Raw genomic sequence first — 25,711 nt, 5'->3', positions numbered from 1 at the left:
CAAGAAGATGAAAAAAGTAATTATACAATTAATAAATATGTTTTGACAGTAAACAGAGTACCTAATACTTGGAAAATTGGATATTGTAAAAAATACAACACGCGACTGCTCGTGTGATAGAGTAGGGCGCGACTACCGGAAGGTTAACAACCGAAACACATTTTTTTTATCTCTCGATTTACTATGAACATGCCACCTATTGATCAATTTCTACAATATTTCATAAAAATTGAAAATCATTCACATTTTTTTATTTGTTCAATTATGAAAAAATCATGATAAAGGTAATAGAAGAGTTGTTGAACTTATAATCTGTATGTATTATGACTCATCTAAGCGGTTATCTTTACAGAGTTTATTTAAACAGTAGAATGAAATACTACTATGGAATGAGTTCCAAATTCATGATGGCTTCAAAGCATTTCCTTATTGACATGGAAAATCGTGTAAACTGAAACAACGTGTATCCGATCTGATCAAAACCGAATCGAATCTGATGATACTGCAGGTCAAATCATAGCAAATACAAGAGAAAAAACGCTAATTGTTTTCCCTTGTTAGATTCAAACACAGGACAGCAATAGCTCTGATAACTTAGTACCTTTTTTATATTGACATGGCGAAGCTTGTAAACTCAAACAGCCCACGGAATAATTGGAGATGAGTGATCATTGCTCTAATGGATACAGAAACTGAGTGCTGCTCAGTGTTCAAAGGGAATATTATGTATGAGTGTAAAAAACACATTTGAAAACATCATACATGACAAGTGTCAAATGTAATTTATACTTTCCTTTGTACATGATACATTATTGGATTGTATCAGTATTTAATCCATCTGTATTCTGATTTGGATTTGAGAGTGACTCAACACTACATAAGTGGATTGTTTACTGAGAGGCGAGAATTGAGTCTAATGGATTAGTCCGTGTTGGAATCTATTGATGAGGGTTCAGTAAAAGCTAGCTGGGAAAAAAATCTTGTTCTATAAGGATGAGTGTAAATACTTCAATAAATCAGCTCAAAGCTAAAAACAGAATATTGTATGATACAATAGTAATAAGTCCGTAATTTCCCAATTTTTCAAATTTACCAGTGAAGTCGATAACTTTCTCAGACAATCAGTGCCGATTTGAAGTTTTCCCCCAATCCGTCGATCCTGATGCTAGCCACGCCCCCTCAGCTTTATATGCGAATGCAACAGGTAGTGTCTGTGAGAACAGATTTTGGCCTCTGGAGCCACTACCTCCGTAAATAAAGCCATAGTGCATGACAGGTGGTTGATGCTAACGTCAGCACAGGTAGGACTCCTTCACAAATAAAAACACTAGCTGATATAGATCATCTGAAATCAACAAATTTTTATTGGTGTAGGAGCCCTACCTGTGCTGACGTCACCAGAATGCACTATGGCTTTGTTTATGGAGGTAGTGCTGGAGCTGCCCCCCTGGAGATTTTTCGTTTTTTGAGGCTTGGGAATTATTGAGGCATCTCTTGTTCTAAATATTGAGATGCCGACCATGTCCAGTCATTTTTTCAAGGTGTTTCTCTAGAAATCGGATTTTTGTCTCTAGCTCCGCCCGCTCTGTGTTTTTCTGTCTGATCGAAGATGATGTTTGAGCAAAAATAAAGTGAATCGCCTGAACAAGATACTTGTACTGGATGAAAATTAGAATAAAATCGAATATACATCATGTACGATTGGTTTTTCTTCAATTTTTCCAACTCAAAAACTCCACTTCCACCTTCAGTTCGCCAAATAAGCCGGCTAGTTCCTAGTTTTCTGTCTGATCGAAGATGATGTTTGAGCAAAAATAAAGTGAATCGCCTGAACAAGATACTTGTACTGGATGAAAATTAGAATAAAATCGAATATACATCATGTACGATTGGTTTTTCTTCATTTCCAACTCAAAAACTCCACTTCCCACCTTCAGTTACCCAAATAAACCGGCTAGTTCCTATTTCCTCTATTTCTTCAAATGTATTTTCTTCCAGAAACGAACAATTTCTTCTTGTTATATAACATTCCTCGGGAAATGTACATCCTGTTCGTATTCTCCATAATTTCGAAACTAAATCAAACTAGAAAGATGAAAGAAGGGAACCCCCCTTATCATGTCACGTGGCTTAGTCTCAATTTGCCTTCCGCCAATCGATTGAAGAATACGACTCTCTCTAGTCAAATATCCAATCAATATTCAGCTGTATAACCATCAATGATCAATTCCTTCAAATGTTATACTTTAGATCATGTGACATCACTGATACCAATCAATCTTACACTCAATTTCAGCCAATTAGGTACTTCTTGATTCCAGGTATCAATAAAAAATAGCTACAAAAATAGGATTTTCACAATTTAGTTTTCAATCTTCAGCACCGGATTTTCCCCAGCGTTGCCGAATCTCCTTGACACTACCTTCTATAAAATATACAGTAGCTGATTCCGGAAAATCTAAAGTAACATTAACTGTTCTTTCTTGTTAAAATGGATTATATATTTTTTATTCGGCAAGAGAATATATTCTTCAATTACCGTATTTAATTATAAGTTTTCAAAATTGATATCAAATTTTCTGTCAATTAATCATAACAATATTCCTGCATTGTTGAAACATGATCTTGCAACGTTGAGGAACTAGAAAAGGATAGCGCTATCTGCTTCATTGAATGATAGACAAGGATAGCCACACCAATCAATATTTATTTAATGCTGTCATTATAAAGTGGACCTCACTATAGTCATACATCCCACGAATTCTCTGTGTTTCACAGAGAATTTTCCTCATTGATTCAATTAAGTCACAACACAGTAACTGATGATAATATCAATAGCATTGGCCCACATATACACTTGTTCCACAGAACATGTTTACTGATGCTTCAATAAACAAATTTTCCTGAAAATTATCAAGCTAACCTATGGGTCACACATGTAAACCACAGAACACCGAATTTCCCCGAAAATTATGCACAAAATGAACACGGTTCAAGTTTCAATTTGATCCACTTCATAAGTGCAAAATCAAATTTTTCTAACTCAGTTCATTAGGTAATATGACAGCAACAATATCACTCAATCAAGTGTTTGGGTACTTGATTCAAAACATCAAAGACAAAACATACCATAATGATACTCCATTCCTCGAAATGCATAGCTCTATGTAACCCTATGCCACGAAATAAAGCACACTCGATTTCTGACCATCAGACACGAGGAAAATCACAAAATTATTAGTCAATTGAATGTCAAGTGTTTGTGTGCTTCAACAATATTAGTTGACATCAACAACTCCTCATCAACAATATCAGTTGACATTATGATATTGATGCTGACAATCAAGGCAGAAATTGTTGAGCAGTGCTTGATATTGATGGTTGACATCAATATCTTCCCATTCAATCATCAAGCTGTAAAATGTCAGGAGACAACGGAGTCCCTTCATGATTGTATTATTGAGGGTACTGTAGTGTGTAGACTGTCAGCATTGGTTGAATGGGGAGCACTGATGTTATAACACAAGGAATGCTGACAGTTTGAGGTGGATCTCACTATCCACTCTCCTATTGTCCACGTGGGTTAGCCTACGCATAGAACAGCAAGGCTAGGTACACATATGTATGAGGCACAAATACGTGTGTAGATACATGCTGTATCCCGATGTGATACCGGCCTTTGGGCCATGATTCAAAATGTTGTCGTCAAAAGGCTGGAACAACGGAAAATGGACTACTTTGAGCGGTAAAGGCGCAATACATTGGTATGTTGTAGCCCACTATACTGTGGGAAGACCGAGCTGTACTTTGTCTGTAAATGGCTGGCTACTATTGTGATCGTAGTAACAAACATTCACTTTAAACCGTCAGCATTGTTTGAATATGGAGAGTTGATGTCATTTACAAGTAATTCTGACAGTAAGAAATGAAACTTACTATAGATGCCTATGATGAGATTCACTTCAAAGTGTCAGCATTGTCTGAATGGGAAGCGTTGATGTTATTTGTAAGGAATACTGACAGATAAGAATCTCACTATAGAGCTACATTGGCACCTAGGCAGAGTGAGAAGCTATGTTGATACGCAGTTGGGACCGTTTACAGGTGGGACCAACTGCATTTTCAGTGCATGTTTGATACCAAGCACTTGGGAGTCCGATGGTAGCAAGCATTCAAAAGGCACACTAGAGTTTTATGTTAAGTCGGGCCTAGGCCACAAACTCAAGTTCTGTTGTAAATTTGTCAAACTCTTTAAATAAGGATGAAGAATGGAAAGTGAAGTATGCAATAGAGAGATAATATTCTAGTTTTGTAAGAGAGATTGACAACCTCCGTTATACAGAAGAGAATAAGAATCAAGAAATTTGAAGATCTCATCCTCTTTAGTTGGATGACTGGACTATTTGAGATACGGAGACTATGAGAATTTAAAGTACACATACCTGATATCAATTGAACGTTGGGGCAGCCATTCTGGGGGGACGGCAGGAGGGGGTGCTAGTCTCGACAGGAACCACTGAGCATCCTCGCTGCTAGTCGACGAGCTTCCTGCCCCGTTCCGTTTGCCGTGAGCTGAACAAAAGAAATTTAAAAAATTAATTCAACAAGTTATATGAAAGATTTGAGGATGTACAAAAGTTATCAGAAATTAGATAGAATCATAGTATCATAGAGTTTATAGAACAATATGAAGGTATGGTATGTAGATGTCTGTATGAAGGTATAATATGGAATCATATAATTGATTCAGTTTATCAAGTGATAATTTGAAATCTTGTTAGACTGCACAATCCGTTACTCATGCATAGTGGATTTAATACATAATTGAATACTCAACATAGTTACTTAAAATAGCTCTATACTTACTACAAGCTTAGAGAAAAGATAGTATATTTAGATATCCAATGGTATCGGTCGTTTATGTTCCAAATTTCAAACCGATTTTCTGTTAACTCAAACCAATTACGGTCGATCATTGTCTCTACTATTATCTGTCTACTGTCTATTATTACTGTTTTGTTGGGGTGAGAGTGAAAGAACGACACAGTATCTGAGACTACCAGCATCACATAGCTTTACGGGGAAAAAATTTTAGGACTATTGAGAGTAAAATTTGGAAAACGCCCTATACTATGGGATACTTTCTTATGCTATAATTTCTCTATGGTAATATGGTTATAGATTTTATAATTATTATATTATAATATAATATATTCTATATTTATCCATACAATTTATCAACTGATAATTTGACATCCTATGGGACCACACTTCTTAAAAATAATAGTTACTTGCACAAAGTTAATGTAATACTTATGCACATAGTTCACATGGTAAAATGGACAAAAATATAAGCAGAGAGAACAGAGTGCTATATATTCCCTTATCTCTGCTGCAAGTAAGTGATATGAAGGTACTGTTCATGACTAGACATATTAGATACTTATTATACTTATGTTAAGACCAATGATATTCATCCTATCTTTTCTCGATGATATAAGCAGAGAGAACAGAGTGCTATATATTCCCTTATCTCTGCTGCAAGTAAGTGATATGAAGGTACTGTTTATGACTAGACATATTAGATACTTATTATACTTATGTTACGACCAATGATATTTATCCTATCTTTTCTCAATGATATAAGCAGAGAGAACAGAGCACTATAGATTCCCTTATCTCTGCTACAAGTAGGTGATATTAAGGTAATGTTCATGACTAAACATATTAGATACTTATTATACTTATGTTACGACCATGATATTCATCCTATCTTTTCTCTATGATATAAGCAGAGGGAACAGAGTACTATATATTCCCTTATCTCTGCTACATGTGAGTAATAATAATATGAAGATGATATTCATGTACCAATAAAATTATATTATAAAATTGAAGGTAATTGAATGTGTAAGGGTGTAATTTATTGTTGGTGGAACTATTACATTGCAGAGTGGCGCAATATTGCAGCAGCAACTGCCAGGGAAACGAGAACACTGACTGTTGTCTGGAGGGAATTGCTAAGCAGGGTTTTCAAATGAGGCCATACACATTTCAGTGGGAGTCTAACGCCTTTTGGGAATCGGCGCCCGGGTTGGAACAACTTAAGGTAGCTGCCGACAAATTGGGTCCGGCTAAATGTTTTAATAATTACCATCTGGCAGCTTGAAAATTTAATTCTACCGCTTTGTTAGTCTTTGAGCAATCGAAAACTAGAGAAATATGTTCGTTTTGGAAGAACGTTTAGTTATTGATAGCTTGAGGTCGTATAACTGTGATGATTATTGGAATGAAATTGAATAAAGAATTGATATTGGAAAATGATAAGCTTTTTTAAAGGGGTTATTATTGTTTTGATTAGAGAAAGAATAATTGACCGAGCGAAGTGAGGTCTAAGATTCAAGTCGACGGTTTGGCATTTTTCTTAATGTTTAAATGTTTGAATGTTTTATATGTTTTTATGTTGCGCATTTACAGCGAAACGCGGTAATAGATTTTCATGAAATTTGACAGGTATGTTCCTTTTTTAATTGCGCGTAGACGTATATACAAGGTTTTTGGAAATTTTGCTTCTCAAGGATAATATAAAAGGAAAAAGGAGCCTCCTTCATACGCCAATATTGGAGTAAAAATCAGACTATAGAATTATTCATCATAAATCAGCTGACAAGTGATTACACAGATGTGTGGAGAAGCCAGTCTATTGCTGTATTTCCATAAGGTCTATAGTTTCAATCAGGTACTTGTGGATGAGAATACTGCGTGAGGTCTACTGTTCACAGAACTACTAGTTAAATTGAGAGTTGGTTTTGGATGAATGTTCAGCTATCAATAGCTCTATTTTGTTAACACACTTTTTTCATGTCGTGTTTATACATAGAAAAGAGTGTGTCAACACATCGAGGCTCGGAATGGAACAAGGAACCATAACCTCTATTTTGTGTTTTTATAAATGTTTTCATTCGAGAATGATAATTAGATTGCAAGCTTACAATAAATAAAATTCAAGAATTGAGCTCCTTGGAAAGACTGTATATGCAACCCGCACTACACTACAATTCATCGTTCCTACAGTGAGGTCCACGTTATAATGGCAGTGTTTGATTAGCAATGGTATTGCTATCCTCGACTATCATTCAACAAAGCAGATAGCGCTATCTCTTTCTCGCTTAGCTCTGTTGCCAGATCGTCTTTTAACAATGTAGAATTGATAATTAATAAACAAAATATTTCATCATAATTATGAAAATTCATTATGAAACAATTGAAAAATATATTTTTTTTTTGTGTAGTTGAGAAGTTGATATTGTGCTAATTATTCATATTGAATGAAAAAGACTAAGAAATTTCCAAAAACCACAGATTTAATGATACTTAGAAAGATAGATAGATAGGCTGCAGAAAGAGCAGCATAATTCTGCTGATCTTGTATTTAATAAAATTAGTAGAATTGATGGTGATGTTGTGAAAATTCTCCATAATAAAAAAACAGAGATATTGTCAAATTTCACTAAAAATTTATCAAAACTTTAAAAAAGAACCATGGTTTCACGTAGTTAACCAACGCATCATCAGCTGTACTGAGGAATGAGGATAAAGAAACATTCTCAACCTAATCTTAGTGTAGTCTAGAGCTCCTAAATAATTGGGTGGCAATAACTAAAGTAAGTTAGTTAAATACTCTTGTATTTAGTTTTAGTTTATCAGAGATTGGCAATGGTGTAATAACCGAAACCGGTCTTTCTAAGTATCATTAAATCTGTTGTTTTTGACTATTTCTTAGTCTTTTTCATTCAACATAATTTCTTGCTTGATAAAATATAATTTACTATTTTAAACTGGAATGAACAGTTAATAGTATTACATCAATAGCCCTGTATCAGCTACCGTCTATAGAAGGTTGGGCTACCTCACTATATAAATTGGTTGGGCTGGCCACTAACGTTATGTTCCACGTGATTTACGGAGGTACGATATGGGTGGCCACTCACGATAGGACAAGTTGATCTGTAGCCTAGATCTGTTGTTGCTATCTTTATTAATAGTACCGTTCAATTTTCAAAACAGAAATACCATTAACATAGTTAATTTAAACATGAACATGAAATGAATAAGTTTTTCTCAATATAACCTCAAGGAAGTTCCCAGATAAAAACAGTGGTTTGTGCAACAAGCATCAATAAGCATCTTGAGAGAATAAGTGCCGGTTGCACAACAGCCGGTTAAATTTTAACCGTGATTAATTCTACAAGAACCAATCAGAAACATAGGCAACAATAACCAAGAAGAGACATAGGCAGGCCACGAAAAAGATGGCAATCATCATTATCTATTATAAAATAAAAACAGTAGATTGTAGTGATGCTTACGATGATAGTGATGATAGATTAGATTATATTGATTTTATTAATTTATACATTTTCATTTATTATCATTTTTTTTATTCTAATTACAAGCTGAATGAGAGTCGGAACAGGCAATAGCCTAATCCCTGTTTGAAAGAAAAACCAATCAGAGAAGCCGTCTTTTCAAAAACGCCTTCTCTGATTGGTTCTCGTGAAATTGATCACGGTTGAAATTTTTCAACCGGACATTCTGCAACTGGGCCTAAACCAATTAATCGATAATCAATATTGGAAAAAAAGAAACAAAATTATTGAGGAGATGGAATAACTCCGATCGTTGAAATTGAGTACATTTCATAAGAGACTGTACCACGTGTTCAATGTAAATGAAACTATTCAATTCGATATTTCACAAAACAACAATATTATATGCATATATTTCGCTTGCATATTTATGTTTACTATTTCAAAATGCGTTGTCTATTCATGAGTGAGAGACTCTCTGTTCATGAATGAAGCATCCACCAACCAATCAGAGCTGACCTTGGAACAGCTGCATTGTGTCCAAAATTCATTTACAGATACGGTGGCCATTTTGGTTCTATTTTGATATTCCACTATTCACTGTCACTGCTATTCATTATTCGGCTGCAACTCTGTAGTAAAATCCACTTAAAACTGTCAGTGCCTCTCATGAATAACATCAACGCTTTCCCATTCCACCAACGCTGACAATATAGAGATTTACTTCATACTGTCAACGTTTGTTATGTGTTAAATCAATGCTTCTCCTTCAATCAAAACTGACAATTTGAAGTGAATTTCACTATAGATTGCAAATCGTCACAGTGCCGACTGCTGTGAGTTGATAATAATAATTCAGACATTTGGGTCGGTGCAGTGGATTTAGTTTGGTGGACGTCACAATCAGTAGGCAACTTATGCAGTCTGCGGCCATTCTCCTGATCCCAGGATAATCCTAGACTAGTTCCGGTCGAGGGCCGGATGTGAAGATAAGAGAGAAAGTGGATGAGTGAGTGATGGAAAGAGAGAGATGAATGGGTGGAGAGTTGCAGATCGATTGTCTCTATTAAAGATAGGCCCATTCACGGCTTAAATATTATTATTATTATCATTGATTCATATTTATTTCATTGATATACATATTTAGGATGCGACATCAGTTATAGTGAAGATTTGGATATCGAGAAAAAGATTGGAAAATTTCAAGTGGTATGTGGCAATAGTAGCAGAACCTTGGGGAAGCAAGCACGGAGAGAAACTATAATGAAATTTTATAGAATAATGGCTGCTCCAGTCCTCCTCTCAGAAGTGAGTCGTGGGTTACAACTAAACCCCTAGAGAGTAGAGTGCAGGCGGCGGAGATGCGATTCCTCCGGAGAACCAAGGGCTGCGATAGAAGGGACCACATCAGAAACGATGATATCCGAGCAGAGCTAGGAATTTACAGCTTGTTGGAAAAAGTCACACAATACCGGAAGCAGTGGAAAGACCATGTGGAAAGAATGCCGGCAGAAAGGCTTCCACTACAGATATTGAATTATAAACCGGCAGGGAAAAGATCTATTGGTAGGCCACGGAAGAGATGGCAATAAATACACTACTTGTATATATTATAGCGTAATTTTGCAATTTAAATATATATATTAATAAGCTGTTTGTAAGTCGGAACAGGCATTAACCTAATCCTTGTACGTAAGATGATGATGATGGTGATAATTGATAAAATTCAACATCCATAGATTATCATCCATCAAAAGAATTGTATCATTTGTAATGCTGTTATCAGATTGAAAAATGTATTTCTTATTTTTAGAACTCGTGGCTGGAGCTCAAGGCCTCTTTTTCCATGCACGCCAAAAACGATTGTATCCTCATGATTATTTCTATCTGTGAGAATATTTCTTGTATTTGACAATAAATTCATTATTATTATCCAAATGATTCAGGCGAGGTGGAACTTCCGTCAGAGACTACCCACCAATAAAAGCCATACGAATATTAAAGATGAGGTTGGGACGGACCCGACGTCCACATACTTTGCCACATACTTGAACAAAAATTGTTATATTAGGAAAATATCTTTTTCGTATAGAGGAAGGGTGGAGGGAGGTTAAGAGAGAAATGAATAAAGAGATTTTCTGATCGATTGCCTCTATTGAGGACAGAGTTAGGTCCCTGAAGCATTCGTCAAAATTGTTCTATTCTGGATCAATGTAGTCTCATTTTGGATAATTGATATTTTCCAAAGTTAAGTCAACGATCTCTCAAATAAAATTAACCATCAGCAATTAATTATCTATACTTTCTCGAATACTATTGGAAAAAAAAATGTGAATTGTTTTCCCATTTTAGTGGAAAATGGTAAAAGAAATGAAGTAAATCAGTGGAAAAGTGAGAATGATGAAAGTTGGTTGAGAATTGAATTAGGTAAAAGTAAGATCTGAGGCCCGATTCACACAGATGTGGCGATGGTACGGACGTAGCGGTGACATGGCGGTGACGTGGCGCAGACTTTTCATCTATTCATTTATCAATACAATTCTCCAATCTTTAATGAACATAATGACGCAAAATAAGTGGCGTGGAAAAATACCATCATTTCTATTTGCATTGAACCATATTATTATGTTCATAGAAGGAGAGGCGTAGAAGTGACGGAAAGTCTGTGCCATAACATCGCCACGTCAATTGTGTGAATTGGGCCTTGAAGAGAGAAGGAGAATAGAAGAGAATGGAAATAATAGTGAGACAATTGAGACAATAATTTGGTGAATAAATTGAAATTGAGATAGACATAACCTACATAATATTTGGACTAAGAAAAAATTTATAAATTGAAAAAGTTTTTTCTAATTACTGTATAGTTTGCTACATCCAATAAATAAATTATTAATGATTCCACGAGAACCAATCAGAGAAGCCGTCTTTTCAGAAAAGCCTTCTCTGATTGGCTCTCGTGAAATTAATCGCGATTGAAGTTTAACTTTTGTGCAAACGGGCCTTAGAATGGTAGAAGAAGTGGAATGAGTAACCAAGCCGGCCGGGTTAGCCGAGAGGTCTGGAGGGCAACAATCTTCAGTTTGCTAGCACCGGATGGTTCTAGGGTTCGAATCCCGCCTGTGGCATGGACATAATCGAATAACTTACGAAATTTCCATTACGCATAGACAAAAAGCTTGAGGGAATCATTCGCATTATGAAAAAGTATTATTGGAAATAACTAGCTCAAGAATGATGAACTAGAAAATCTGGCGTGGCGCACTCATACAACTTTCCTTGCCGTTATGAAAATATTGATCACCTGACGCTAGCGTTCACGCGCATCTCAAGTCGAAATTTGAGCCAGCTGGTGACAGAACAATAACGCTGGAGACACACGATGTCTGCTATCTCTTCACAGTGAATAATTTAATACAATCAACAGTTGCCAACAGTTCGCAATTGGATAATCACATTTTCTCGAATTTCGAGCTTATTTTCAATTTTACGTGAAAATGTTACTGAACATCAAATGTAGAGATTCTCATGCTCAATCTTTTCCACTCATAATTTTTTGTTTAAATTGTATCTGAGGCCTGATAATTGAGAATCTAAAATCAAACTTTGCAAAGATGGGGCGGAGCTCCTGAAATTTTTACAGATATGGGACTTGTGGCAGTTGATAGGGCTTATCAATGACTATCTTAAGTATAACTTAAATCGAAATCGTTGGAGCCGTTTTCGAGAAAATCACGAAAAACCCGGTTTTTGACAATATTTTCGCCATTTTAGCCGCCATCTTGAATTGCATTTGATCAAAATTGTTCGTGTCGGATTCTTGTATTGTAAGGACCTTAAGTTCCAAATTTCTAGTGATTGCGTTAATTGGGAGATGAGATATCGTGTACACAGACACACATACACTCATAACACACACACACACACACCACACACACACACACACACACACAACACACACACACACACCAACACACACACACACACACACACACACACACACACACACACACACACAACACACACATACAGACCAATACCCAAAAACCACTTTTTTGGACTCAGGGGACCTTGAAACGTATAGAAGTTGAGGTACCTTAATTTTTTTCGGAAAGCGCTACTTTCCTTACCTATGGTGATAGGACAAGGAAAGTAAAAAGAGAATATTGATAAGAGGAGGAGAGAAATGAGTGCCTCGTGGAGTGATGATCTCTGAAATGACGGATGGTTCCATAGAGAATGATAGCAATTAATAGAGCGACGGAATGACGCGACCATGGCTATAAATATGACATCGGATGGAAATGCGATTTGATGTAGGCCTTTGTAGGTTGACCTGCCTGCAATTATGGCTCGAATTTCAGGCCGTCACTGTGATGATCTCTCTCATCTTCGTTTCAATGCCGTGTCATCTGTGTGCTTCATGCTAAATTTAATAAAAAGAGAGAGAGTGAGAGTGTGTGTGTGTAGATGAAAGAGGGAGATTAGATTAGAGTCCTCTATTCATGTAACCCAGAGATTAGATGAGATTAGATACATTTATGCCTCTTTTATATAATATGTATTCTAATCTGCTTTGGATTCCAGTTCTCTATTCATGTAGCCTGATTTACAAAATATTCTGGCCGATACACTAATTTACAATTAATGACAGTAAAGCTAATTATTCAATGAATTCAACAAAGTATGAAAAATTATCAATCAGAATGGAGATTGAATACAATTTGAATATCGGTAATATAGTATTGTAATGTCACTTCATGAATCGACGGTGTTTCAACAAATAATTGTCGACTCTATGGAGAGGATATGGAATAATATCCCTTCCCATCAACACATGACCGGAGAGGGAAAGATAAGATAAGATATTTATTGATAATTGTTACAAGGCTGTTGCCTAAGGCAACATTTACAAAATTAGACAATATAAAATTGAATGAAACATAAAGAATAAATAATTATTTACAGTTCCGCATCAGTATTAATCAATTACAAATATTGAAGAAAATAATATTGTACATATTGAGCCATCAACACTATACTAGATCACATTAGCAAACTAAGTTTGTTCTAAAGAATCATCTAATCGTAAACATAGAGCTCCTGAAATCACTCATAATCAAAATTAGATTCAATTAGAGTCAAAATACATAGCCGGTTTTCCTAGTCATGAAAATTTTAGCGTGATTGTGAAATTCCGCCAGCTTTTTCACATCCCGTAGAACAAGGTAAGTCGGGGGTGACAATGAAGTTATTGGACTCCCCTACACCCTCCCCTCCCTCAATTCACCCTTTGGTTGGGGGGGGGGGGGAACTGAACGGGAGCGCAACAAGTGGAAAAGTGGAAAATACCAGCACTAATAACCTTGTTACGCTTTTCCGGCTTTTCTCACTTGAAGTTTTCTTTTTGCGAAAAACGCTCGATAATAAGTTGCACGTTTTCACTGCTCGTCACGAGTGTTGACTTTCCTCAAGGAAAATTATTGCAGTTCCATGCAAAAATGCATGCCATGCTTGCAGTGTTGACGATATTTTTGTGAATAAATTACAGAAATTACGTTACTTTTTTCAAATCATCATCATTATATATTTATTTGAGTTGGACTTCCTCCACAAATTTGAATAAGTTTGTCAATTTGGAACTAGTCACGTGTTCTTGATTCAAAGACAAAAATAGTTTCCATAGACTTTGTTCGTCTCTTCATGCATGACTTTCCCCTAGCACAATAGTTTCTAAATATCATTCATAATAGATCAATTTTGTTAAATTTAAAAGATTCTGATGCATTTGAATTTCTTAAATACTGTGTTCAATTAATATTTAGATCCTTATTACTCGTAGTTGAGTACATTTTGATGACCTACGACATTTTAGAATTTCTACGATTTTTCCACATCCAACAAGAATCCTCGTGAGAACAAATAGACTAGAAACATTTCTAAAGTCACTCAATGATTTAAGCCACGAGTCTACATCGTACCGGTATATGTTTGTCGAGCACTCTTAGCTTTTCTCGAAAGATGCACACATATTTTCACACGCCCACAGAACACATCAATGCCGCGAGATAACCGAATTAGGAAAAGCCATCGCCGTTTTCCACAGCTTTCCATCCCGGCTGGGAAAGCGGTTCAACGCTTTTCTCGATCGAAAATTGAAGACGGTCGGGTGAAAATGCCATTAGACATCGCTAAACGTTTTGTTGAGCCAATTTGGGTGACAATCTACAATTATTCTGCAGCAGATAGGAGGCATGTTACCTTTTCCGAACCCCAGTTACTGTGTTTTTGAGGAACAGTATGGATGTAACCCCGCACATTGAAACGAAGTAGCAAATGAGAGCAAATGAAGTAGCAAATACATTTCCTATAAATTCTATAAAATAAATAAAATCTTAAATCTAGGGTACCTTAAATGATATATTTTTCTTTTGTACAATCTTTAATACATTATGGTGTAGTCGTTTGGGGTGGGGCCTATGATAGCCACATTAGTGATTTATTCCTAATTCAAAAGTGTATAATAAAAACAATATTAAATAAACCTAGGCTGTATCCAAGTGAATCTCTATTTGTTGATTTCAAAGTTTTGACAGTAAGACAACTTTATTAGAGACTCTTCAAACATATAGTCAAAAATAAAGATAGATTCTGTAGGATTGATAAAACATTTTACAACTTGAGACCAGACAGTTCTCTGAGGTATGTTGTTCAAGATTCTAAGTTGATCATGTTAAGTTGACTTATATGAGCTCTAGATTTATTAATATAATTCCATTTGATATCCATCAATCAGTAGATTTGAAGGGAATAGAGGCTTGGATTAAGGAAAAGTATTTCTTTTCCCTGGGACCTGAATGGTGGTAATAATAGCTTATATTTATATTTCTATATTATTTTTTGTTATTCCTGAGACCTGAATGGTAGTAATATTTTTTTCATCTTTGTTTTATTTTGGTTTTTCCTATTGGATAATCTTTTTTTCTCTCTCTCTCTCTCTCAAAACTCGGTTATCACTCTTTTGTTTTTTGCAGTGAAGTATTTTTTCTTGTCATCAACTTGATTCTGTATTGTAACTTATATTTTGTTTTTAGTTTTTATTTTGAATCGGACTTTTTGCGACTCCCACCAGCGGTAAAAGACTTTTCTTTTGCTGGTGGTGCCTGGAACAAATTTTAGTTTTTTAGTTCTACAGTTAATTTTTTTTCTTGTAATAAGTGTTGATTTATTAACCTTGATTTGTTGCATTGTTCAATTCTGGCCATAAAGAAATTGTAAGAGACATTCAAGCGAACCACTGGAACTTTTCAACACAAAACATCAAGGTAACCTAATTTTCCACAATATTCTCTATTTTTAATTTCAAAATTTGTGAGACAATAAATATTATGTGTGATTTAATGTTGTATTGCTTCTACTTGTAGTTCATTTTGTGAGAGGAAAGTTATGGATTCTTGACATTGTGCCTTGTAAGCTGTACGCTAATTTAAGGCTGTGCAAAGGCTAAAAAAAAACTTTCTTCTGGTGATATTTTTCAAAGTTTTTTGATTTGTATACTATCAATCTATCATAATTAAAATGTTTTCTCAGGAAAACAGTTTTTTTCGATCATTACTTCTTGAGATATGAGCGCCTGAAGTACAGAACTATGGACATTTTTTTGTATCTCATTTTACTGAACAATGGATTGGCCGATCCATTCGGATTTATCTGTTAGAAATCCATTGCATTTCATTCATCAGCCAACTAACAATATCTTCGAAGTCTCCACAGAATTAATTGCCAGCAAAAAATTATTAGTTCAAATTCGGATAAAGATAAAACCATGAGATTTTAAGGATAGATTCTTCATGGTATTGTTTATCTAATTAAACAAAAATTTTCTGAAAATATGAATTTTTGAGGAAGTTATTCAATTTACTAAAAATAACTTTCAGTTGAGTTATTTTCGGTCATTTTTGGTAAATTGAATAACTTTCCCAAAACATCAAGGTAACCTAATTTTCCACAATATTCTCTATTTTTAATTTCAAAATTTGTGAGACAATAAATATTATGTGTGATTTAATGTTGTATTGCTTCTACTTGTAGTTCATTTTGTGAGAGGAAAGTTATGGATTCTTGACATTGTGCCTTGTAAGCTGTACGCTAATTTAAGGCTGTGCAAAGGCTAAAAAAAATTCTGGTGATATTTTTCAAAGTTTTTTGATTTGTATACTATCAATCTATCATAATTAAAATGTTCTCTCAGGAAAACAGTTTTTTTGTCGATCATTACTTCTTGAGATATGAGCGCCTGAAGTACAGAACTATGGACATTTTTTTGTATCTCATTTTACTGAACAATGGATTGGCCGATCCATTCGGATTTATCTGTTAGAAATCCATTGCATTTCATTCATCAGCCAACTAACAATATCTTCGAAGTCTCCACAGAATTAATTGCCTGCAGAAAATAATTAGTTCAAATTCGGATAAAGATAAACCATGAGATTTTAAGGATAGATTCTTCATGGTATTGTTTATCTTATTAAACAAAAATTTTCTGAAAATATGAATTTTTGAGGAAGTTATTCAATTTACTAAAAATAACTTTCAGTTGAGTTATTTTCGGTCATTTTTGGTAAATTGAATAACTTTCTCAAAATTTTATATTTTCAGAAACTTTTGTTTTACTAGATCAACAATACCATGAAAAATCTATCCTTAAAATATCATGATTTATCTTTCACCGAACTTGAAGTGTTTTGTCCCAAAAATTTAAACTTCTGGCGCTCATATCTCAAAAAGTAATGATCGAAAAAAAATGTTTTCCTGAGAAAACTTTTTAATTTTGATAGCTTGATGGTATACAAATCGCAAAACTTTGAAAAATATCACCAGTAGGAAGTTTATTTTTAGCCTTTGCACAGCCTTAAGAATATATAACACGGTTTTTCGAAACAATGCAATAATTATTAGTTCAACCCTATACTTTGAAAGTGAACTGGAAATAATTAGAAAGCTAAAACATTATTTTATGTGCTCACCTCCCCAGCATGAGTGTCCGTAGCTCAAACAAGACCCTGTAACAAAAATTGGTATTAGAACAATATGTATTAGATTACATGCGATGATCCTATTATTCTATTAGACGATTCACTTGAATACTTTAACCATCTAGTTTACTTGATTCATATTATCCCATTAGACGATTCACTTGAATACTTTAATCATCTAGTTTACTTGATTCATATTATCCCATTAGATGATTCACTTGAATACTTTAGCTTAGTTCTACTTTAGTTTATATAATCCTATTATTCCATTAGACGATTCACTTGAATACTTTAACCATCTAGTTTACTCGATTCATATTATCCCATTAGACGATTCACAAGAATACTTTAACCATCTAGTTTACTTGATTCATATTATCCCATTAGACGATTCACTTGAATACTTTAATCATCTAGTTTACTTGATTCATATTATCCCATTAGACGATTCACTTGAATACTTTAACCATCTAGTTTACTTGATTCATATTATCCCATTAGACGATTCACTTGAATACTTTAACCATCTAGTTTACTTGATTCATATATCCCATTAGACGATTCACTTGAATACTTTAACCATCTAGTTTACTTGATTCATATTATCCCATTAGACGATTCACTTGAATACTTTAATCATCTAGTTTACTTGATCATATTATCCCATTAGACGATTCACTTGAATACTTTAACCATCTAGTTACTTGATTCATATTATCCCATTAGACGATTCACTTGAATACTTTAATCATCTAGTTTACTTGATTCATATTATCCCATTAGACGATTCACTTGACTACTTTAATCATCTAGTTTACTTGATTCATATTATCCCATTAGACGATTCACTTGAATACTTTAATCATCTAGTTTACTTGATTCATATTATCCCATTAGACGATTCACTTGAATACTTTAACCATCTAGTTTACTTGATTCATATTATCCCATTAGACGATTCACTTGAATACTTTAACCATCTAGTTTACTTGATTCATATTATCCCATTAGACGATTCACTTGAATACTTTAATCATCTAGTTTACTTGATTCATATTATCCATTAGACGATTCACTTGAATACTTTAATCATCTAGTTTACTTGATTCATATTATCCCATTAGACGATTCACTTGACTACTTTAACCATCTAGTTTACTTGATTCATATTATCCCATTAGATGATTCACTTGAATACTTTAGCTTAGTTCTACTTTAGTTTATATAATCCTATTATCCCATTAGACGATTCACAAGAATACTTTAACCATCTAGTTTACTTGATTCAAATTATCCCATTAGATGATTCACTTGAATACTTTAGCTTAGTTCTACTTTAGTTTATATAATCCTATTATTCCATTAGACGATTCACTTGAATACTTTAACCATCTAGTTTACTCGATTCATATTATCCATTAGACGATTCACTTGAATACTTTAACCATCTAGTTTACTTGATTCATATTATCCCATTAGACGATTCACTTGAATACTTAACCATCTAGTTTACTTGATTCAAATTATTCCATTAGACGATTCACTTGAATACTTTAACCATCTAGTTTACTTGATTCATATTATTCCAATAGACGATTCACTTGAATACTTCAGCTTAGTTTTACTTTAGTTTATATGATCCTATTATTCCATTAGACGATTCACTTGAATACTTTAACCATCTAGTTTACTTGATTCATATTATCCATTAGACGATTCACTTGAATACTTCAGCTTAGTTTTACTTTAGTTTATATGATCCTATTATTCCATTAGACGATTCACTTGAATACTTTAACCATCTAGTTTACTTGATTCATATTATTCCATTAGACGATTCACTTGAATACTTTAACCATCTAGTTTACTTGATTCATATTATCCCATTAGACGATTCACTTGAATACTTAACCATCTAGTTTACTTGATTCAAATTATCCCATTAGACGATTCACTTGAATACTTTAACCATCCAGTTTACTTGATTCATATTATCCCATTAGATGATTCACTTGAATACTTTAACCATCTAGTTTACTTGATTCAAATTATCCCATTAGACGATTCACTTGAATACTTTAACCATCTAGTTTACTTGATTCAAATTATCCCATTAGACGATTCACTTGAATACTTTAACCATCTAGTTTACTTGATTCATATTATCCCATTAGATGATTCACTTGAATACTTTAACCATCTAGTTTACTTGATTCATATTATCCCATTAGACGATTCACTTGAATACTTTAACCATCTAGTTTACTTGATTCATATTATCCCATTAGATGATTCACTTGAATACTTTAGCTTAGTTCTACTTTAGTTATATAATACTTTTATTCCATTAGACGAATCACTTGAATACTTTAACCATCTAGTTTACTTGATTCATATTATCCCATTAGACGATTCACTTGAATACTTTAACCATCTAGTTTACTTGATTCATATTATCCCATTAGACGATTCACTTGAATACTTTAACCATCTAGTTTACTTGATTCATATTATCCCATTAGACGATTCACTTGACTACTTTAACCATCTAGTTTACTTGATTCATATTATCCCATTAGATGATTCACTTGAATACTTTAGCTTAGTTCTACTTTAGTTTATATAATACTTTTATTCCATTAGACGAATCACTTGAATACTTTAACCATCTAGTTTACTTGATTCATATTATCCCATTAGATGATTCACTTGAATACTTTAGCTTAGTTCTACTTTAGTTTATATAATACTTTTATTCCATTAGACGAATCACTTGAATACTTTAACCATCTAGTTTACTTGATTCATATATCCCATTAGACGATTCACTTGAATACTTTAACCATCTAGTTTACTTGATTCATATTATCCCATTAGACGATTCACTTGAATACTTTAATCATCTAGTTTACTGATTCATATTATCCCATTAGATGATTCACTTGAATACTTAATCATCTAGTTTACTTGATTCATATTATCCCATTAGACGATTCACTTGAATACTTTAACCATCTAGTTTACTTGATTCATATTATCCCATTAGATGATTCACTTGAATACTTTAGCTTAGTTCTACTTTAGTTTATATAATACTTTTATTTCATTAGACGAATCACTTGAATACTTTAACCATCTAGTTTACTTGATTCATATTATCCCATAGACGATTCACTTGAATACTTTAACCATCTAGTTTACTTGATTCAAATTATCCCATTAGACGATTCACTTGAATACTTTAACCATCTAGTTTACTTGATTCATATTATCCATTAGACGATTCACTTGAATACTTTAACCATCTAGTTTACTTGATTCATATTATCCATTAGATGATTCACTTGAATACTTTAGCTTAGTTCTACTTAGTTTATATATACTTTTATTCCATTAGACGAATCACTTGAATACTTTAACCATCTAGTTTACTTGATTCATATTATTCCATTAGACGATTCACTTGAATACTTTAACCATCTAGTTTACTTGATTCAAATTATCCCATTAGACGATTCACTTGAATACTTTAACCATCTAGTTTACTGATTCATATTATCCCATTAGACGATTCACTTGAATACTTTAACCATCTAGTTTACTTGATTCATATTATCCCATTAGATGATTCACTTGAATACTTTAGCTTAGTTCTACTTTAGTTTATATAATACTTTTATTTCATTAGACGAATCACTTGAATACTTTAACCATCTAGTTTACTTGATTCATATTATCCCATTAGACGATTCACTTGAATACTTTAACCATCTAGTTTACTTGATTCATATTATCCCATTAGACGATTCACTTGAATACTTTAACCATCTAGTTTACTTGATTCATATTATCCCATTAGACGATTCACTTGACTACTTTAACCATCTAGTTTACTTGATTCATATTATCCCATTAGATGATTCACTTGAATACTTTAGCTTAGTTCTACTTTAGTTTATATAATACTTTTATTCCATTAGACGAATCACTTGAATACTTTAACATCTAGTTTACTTGATTCATATTATCCCATTAGATGATTCACTTGAATACTTTAGCTTAGTTCTACTTTAGTTTATATAATACTTTTATTCCATTAGACGAATCACTTGAATACTTTAACCATCTAGTTTACTGATTCATATTATCCCATTAGACGATTCACTTGAATACTTTAACCATCTAGTTTACTTGATTCATATTATCCCATTAGACGATTCACTTGACTACTTTAACCATCTAGTTTACTTGATTCATATTATCCCATTAGATGATTCACTTGAATACTTTAGCTTAGTTCTACTTTAGTTTATATAATACTTTTATTCATTAGACGAATCACTTGAATACTTTAACCATCTAGTTTACTTGATTCATATTATCCCATTAGATGATTCACTTGAATACTTTAGCTTAGTTCTACTTTAGTTTATATAATACTTTTATTCCATTAGACGAATCACTTGAATACTTTAACCATCTAGTTTACTTGATTCATATTATCCCATTAGACGATTCACTTGAATACTTTAACCATCTAGTTTACTTGATTCATATTATCCCATTAGATGATTCACTTGACTACTTTAACCATCTAGTTTACTGATTCATATTATCCCATTAGATGATTCACTTGAATACTTTAGCTTAGTTCTACTTTAGTTTATATAATCCTATTATTCCATTAGACGATTCACTTGAATACTTCAATCATCTAGTTTACTTGATTCATATTATTCCATTAGACGATTCACTTGAATACTTCAGCTTAGTTTTACCATAGGGAAACAATTGCGTAAGTAGATATCCCATGGTATAGGGAATTTATGTCGCAACTTTTATTGTTATCTTAAGCCGATTACTGGCGATCATTGTCGACTTCACTGTTTTGACCGGGTAAAAGTGTATGAACGGCACAATTTGAGAGACTACCAGCGTCACACAGCTGCATAGGATAGAATTAAGTGAACTATCGGCTTGGGATAACAGTAAAAGTTGCGACATAAACGCCCTATTCCATGGGATATCTACTTATGATATCGTTTCTCTATGGTTTTACTTCAGTTTATATGATCCTATTATTCCATTAGACAATTCACTTGAATACTTTAATCATCTAGTTTACTTGATTCATATTAATTCAACTAATTTTATAGATTACTCATGCAACATACTTCATTACTTTACTTACAACTCATATTGAGTTGATTGAAACAAAATTTGATTCAAATGAATGTCGATTGTGGTAATAAAATGGAAATAAAACTACCGTATTGTACAACATTTTGTTACTCTCTCCCTCTCAAGGGAGAAGGGGAGGGTATCCTTGATACCCTCTCTGAGAATGGACTTCTTAAGGTCCAAACTTCACCGTTTCATGTGAAAGCATTACAGTAGTACCTTAACTTTTGCATATTTCATCATTTTCCTGCTCAATATTATTGTAGAACTAATCAGTTTAATATGATTCACCATGTTATTTTACCGCTACTGGTATTTATTTTTAACGCTAGAACGTAAGTTGAATTATGTTTTGTTAAACACATGAATGGAGGAATCTGAATATGAATCTGAATCTCACATTCATGTTTGAGAGTCTGCTTATGAATGAGAACTGCATTCACAAAAAAATGCGAGTACTGTAGTATTTGTCGTAGATTTTGTGCAACAATAAATTTTGGATTTTACAAATTCACAACAATTTCAATTTCTTCCTCTGATTTCATCCCATTAGCAATCCTGCTTTTACCTTTTCCCTTCCTTCACATTAATTTTTTATGATGACTGTAAGAAGGAGAATAATATCCTTTCCAATTTATCACTGAATTTTACTATCCTTGCTAACTCCAATATTCTCAACTTCTTTTAACGCATTTTTCAGCTCACTTTTCATTTTCTTCAGTTTCCTCCCGTAGCCAAGTTTTCATTTTCTCCCAGCTGAGGAGTATAATAGGCCGAGTAGGGAAAATCAGTCCATATTTTTCAATAAACTTGATGAGAAAACTTGGTGTCTTGCCCATATGAGAATATTACTCAGTGGAATATATTGATGTGAAACAACTCCTTTCGCCACACTTTTTTATCTTCATATTTTTCTCTTTTTCCCGGTCCGTTTCAACAAGAGAGAAGTTAGTTATTTCTTTCATCTTCCAACCGAACTGGAATGACACAATGACCGTTTTTACACTCACAGATTACTCGGCGACACGACACAGCACGATAGAACAGAAAGCTTTTCTATTGGCTGTTTTTCGATAAGCTATCCCGATCAGCAAATCAGAGAGCTGAATCTTTACGTGATGTGCCGTGTCGTCGAGAAATCGGTGGGTGTGAAAACGGCCATTTTATTATTGATATTCTTATTGATTCATTCAATAAGTGCAATAGTATCATAAAGATGATAGGGAGAGAAAAAATAAGGTAGCCTTTTGCTATTCCTCTCACAGATTTAGATAAGGTTTCACATTGTCCAAAATAGTTAAAGTCTTGTAGTTGTTCACTTCACAGAATTTCCAGTACTATACATTGCTCCTACAAGTGACTACATTGTCCGGTTAGTGGAGGCATCCTAAATGTATCAAGAGCATGTTTATTTATCTATTTATTCATACATTGATAGATATAAGCTAATATCATTCTAAACCCTTCGACTACCAAGCGGGGTAATTGGACTACCCCAACCCACATTTTGTCCATTTTTTTGTAGATAATGTTGATGTATTTCATTGAAACGTTGAGTACTTGTTAAAAACATATCACTTTAGTTATTTTTCATCATAAAATGATTTCATTCCTCTCATTTTTGAAATTATAAGCAGATTTATCCTGGAGTTAACTCTATTACCCCACTTGGTATTCCATGTCATGAAAATTTTTGGTATATTTCATGCATCAGATATCAATTTAATGTTCAATTCTTTTTTTTTCGACAAACCTGATTCATAATGATCACTTACAATCTAAGTTTAAAAAAAATTGCTTCTCTATAACCATAATTTAATTATTTGACAACATTTCCCCTTTAATAATATAATAGAATGCTCAATTTTGTTGTCCTGTCAGTTTTTGATTGAAAACATATTTTTCAACAAAATAATAGCTTTAGTAATGCATTCGATCAGTGAATTAACAGAAAAAAATTAAAATAATTATATAAAACTGAAATCTTGTTTGGGTAACCCAGTTACCCCACTTGGTATTTTGGTATTTTGTGTATGTGAAAAACGTTGGTAGTAGAAGGGTTAACTATGAATGATTGGGAGAGGAACACACTCACAGTGGATGAATGTGTCGATGTCTTGCGGGAAAAGAATTACATATCATAGAATAATTATAAAATAAAAATTTCCTTCAAATTGACTCAAATTAATCTATTTCTTCCACGAGGTGCTCCTAGAGGCAGTGTTGTTTTTTGACGTCTCCACCTTGCACTATTATATGTTCTGTGTTTTATTATTGATTGTGACGATTCTATGTTGCAAGCTTGTCTTTCTCATGAAACTCTCGGAATGAATAAAATTTGATTCGATTTGATTTGGGAAACCATAGTTGGCTCCTTTCTTTCTTTTCAGCACACCCCGCCATGAAGTCTGTTTTTGTATTTTATCTTCTTCTTCTTCTGACTTCCACGGTAGAGGCATGATTGCCTGTTCCGGTCTTTAAAATAAACTTGGAAATTAAAATTTATCAAAAAATAATTAAAATTTAACTTTAAAATCATGTCTAGTTTTAAGACCACCTTTTCCTTGGTCTTCCAACGTCTCTCTTACCTGCTGGTTTATAGTTAAGTGCTTTCACAGGGATTCTCCGGTTGGCATTCTGTCGATGTGCGCTTTCCATCTATTTCGATATTTTTTAATTTCTTCATTCAGTGGCTCAATTTTAAGCTCCTCTCGAATGTCCTCATTCCGGAGTAGATCAAATCTTGTGCTTGTATTTCATTAGAAACGTATTTCTGATTGTGATGTTTTTTGTGTTTCCATTTCTTTTACTTTCCTTGCCCTATTACCATAGGTAAGAAAGTATTGCTTTCCGAAAAAAAATAAGGTACCCCAATTTCTAAATTATATACGTTTCAAGGTCCCCTTAGTCCAAAAAAGTGGTTTTTGGGTATTGGTCTGTATGTGTGTGTGTGTGTGTGTGTGTGTGTGTGTGTGTGTGGGTGTGTGTGTGTGTGTGTGTGTGAGTGTATGTGCGTCTGTGTACACGATATCTCATCTCCCAATTAACGGAATGACTTGAAATTTGGAACGTAAGGCCCTTACAATATAAGGATCCGACACGAACAATTTCGATCAAATGCGATTC

At 33.7% G+C, this 25,711-nt stretch overlaps 1 protein-coding gene across 1 annotated transcript in view; it reads right to left on the bottom strand.

Moving 5' to 3' along the window:
* Positions 1-25,711, bottom strand: part of LOC111059747 — a 75,032-nt gene that overhangs the window by 10,714 nt on the left and 38,607 nt on the right. The window contains exons 2-3 of the mRNA XM_039434682.1: positions 17,396-17,431; positions 4,443-4,572 (exon numbers count right to left, since the gene is read on the bottom strand). Of these exons, the coding sequence (XP_039290616.1) occupies positions 4,443-4,572; positions 17,396-17,431 (166 nt within the window). The remainder of the gene's footprint in view (positions 1-4,442; positions 4,573-17,395; positions 17,432-25,711) is intronic.

Source organism: Nilaparvata lugens, chromosome 8 (genome assembly GCF_014356525.2).
Source record: "Nilaparvata lugens isolate BPH chromosome 8, ASM1435652v1, whole genome shotgun sequence".
Classification (NCBI taxonomy): Eukaryota; Metazoa; Arthropoda; class Insecta; order Hemiptera; family Delphacidae; genus Nilaparvata; species Nilaparvata lugens.
Note: the sequence above shows the minus strand (reverse complement) of the source record. Positions and strands in the feature narration are given on the sequence as shown.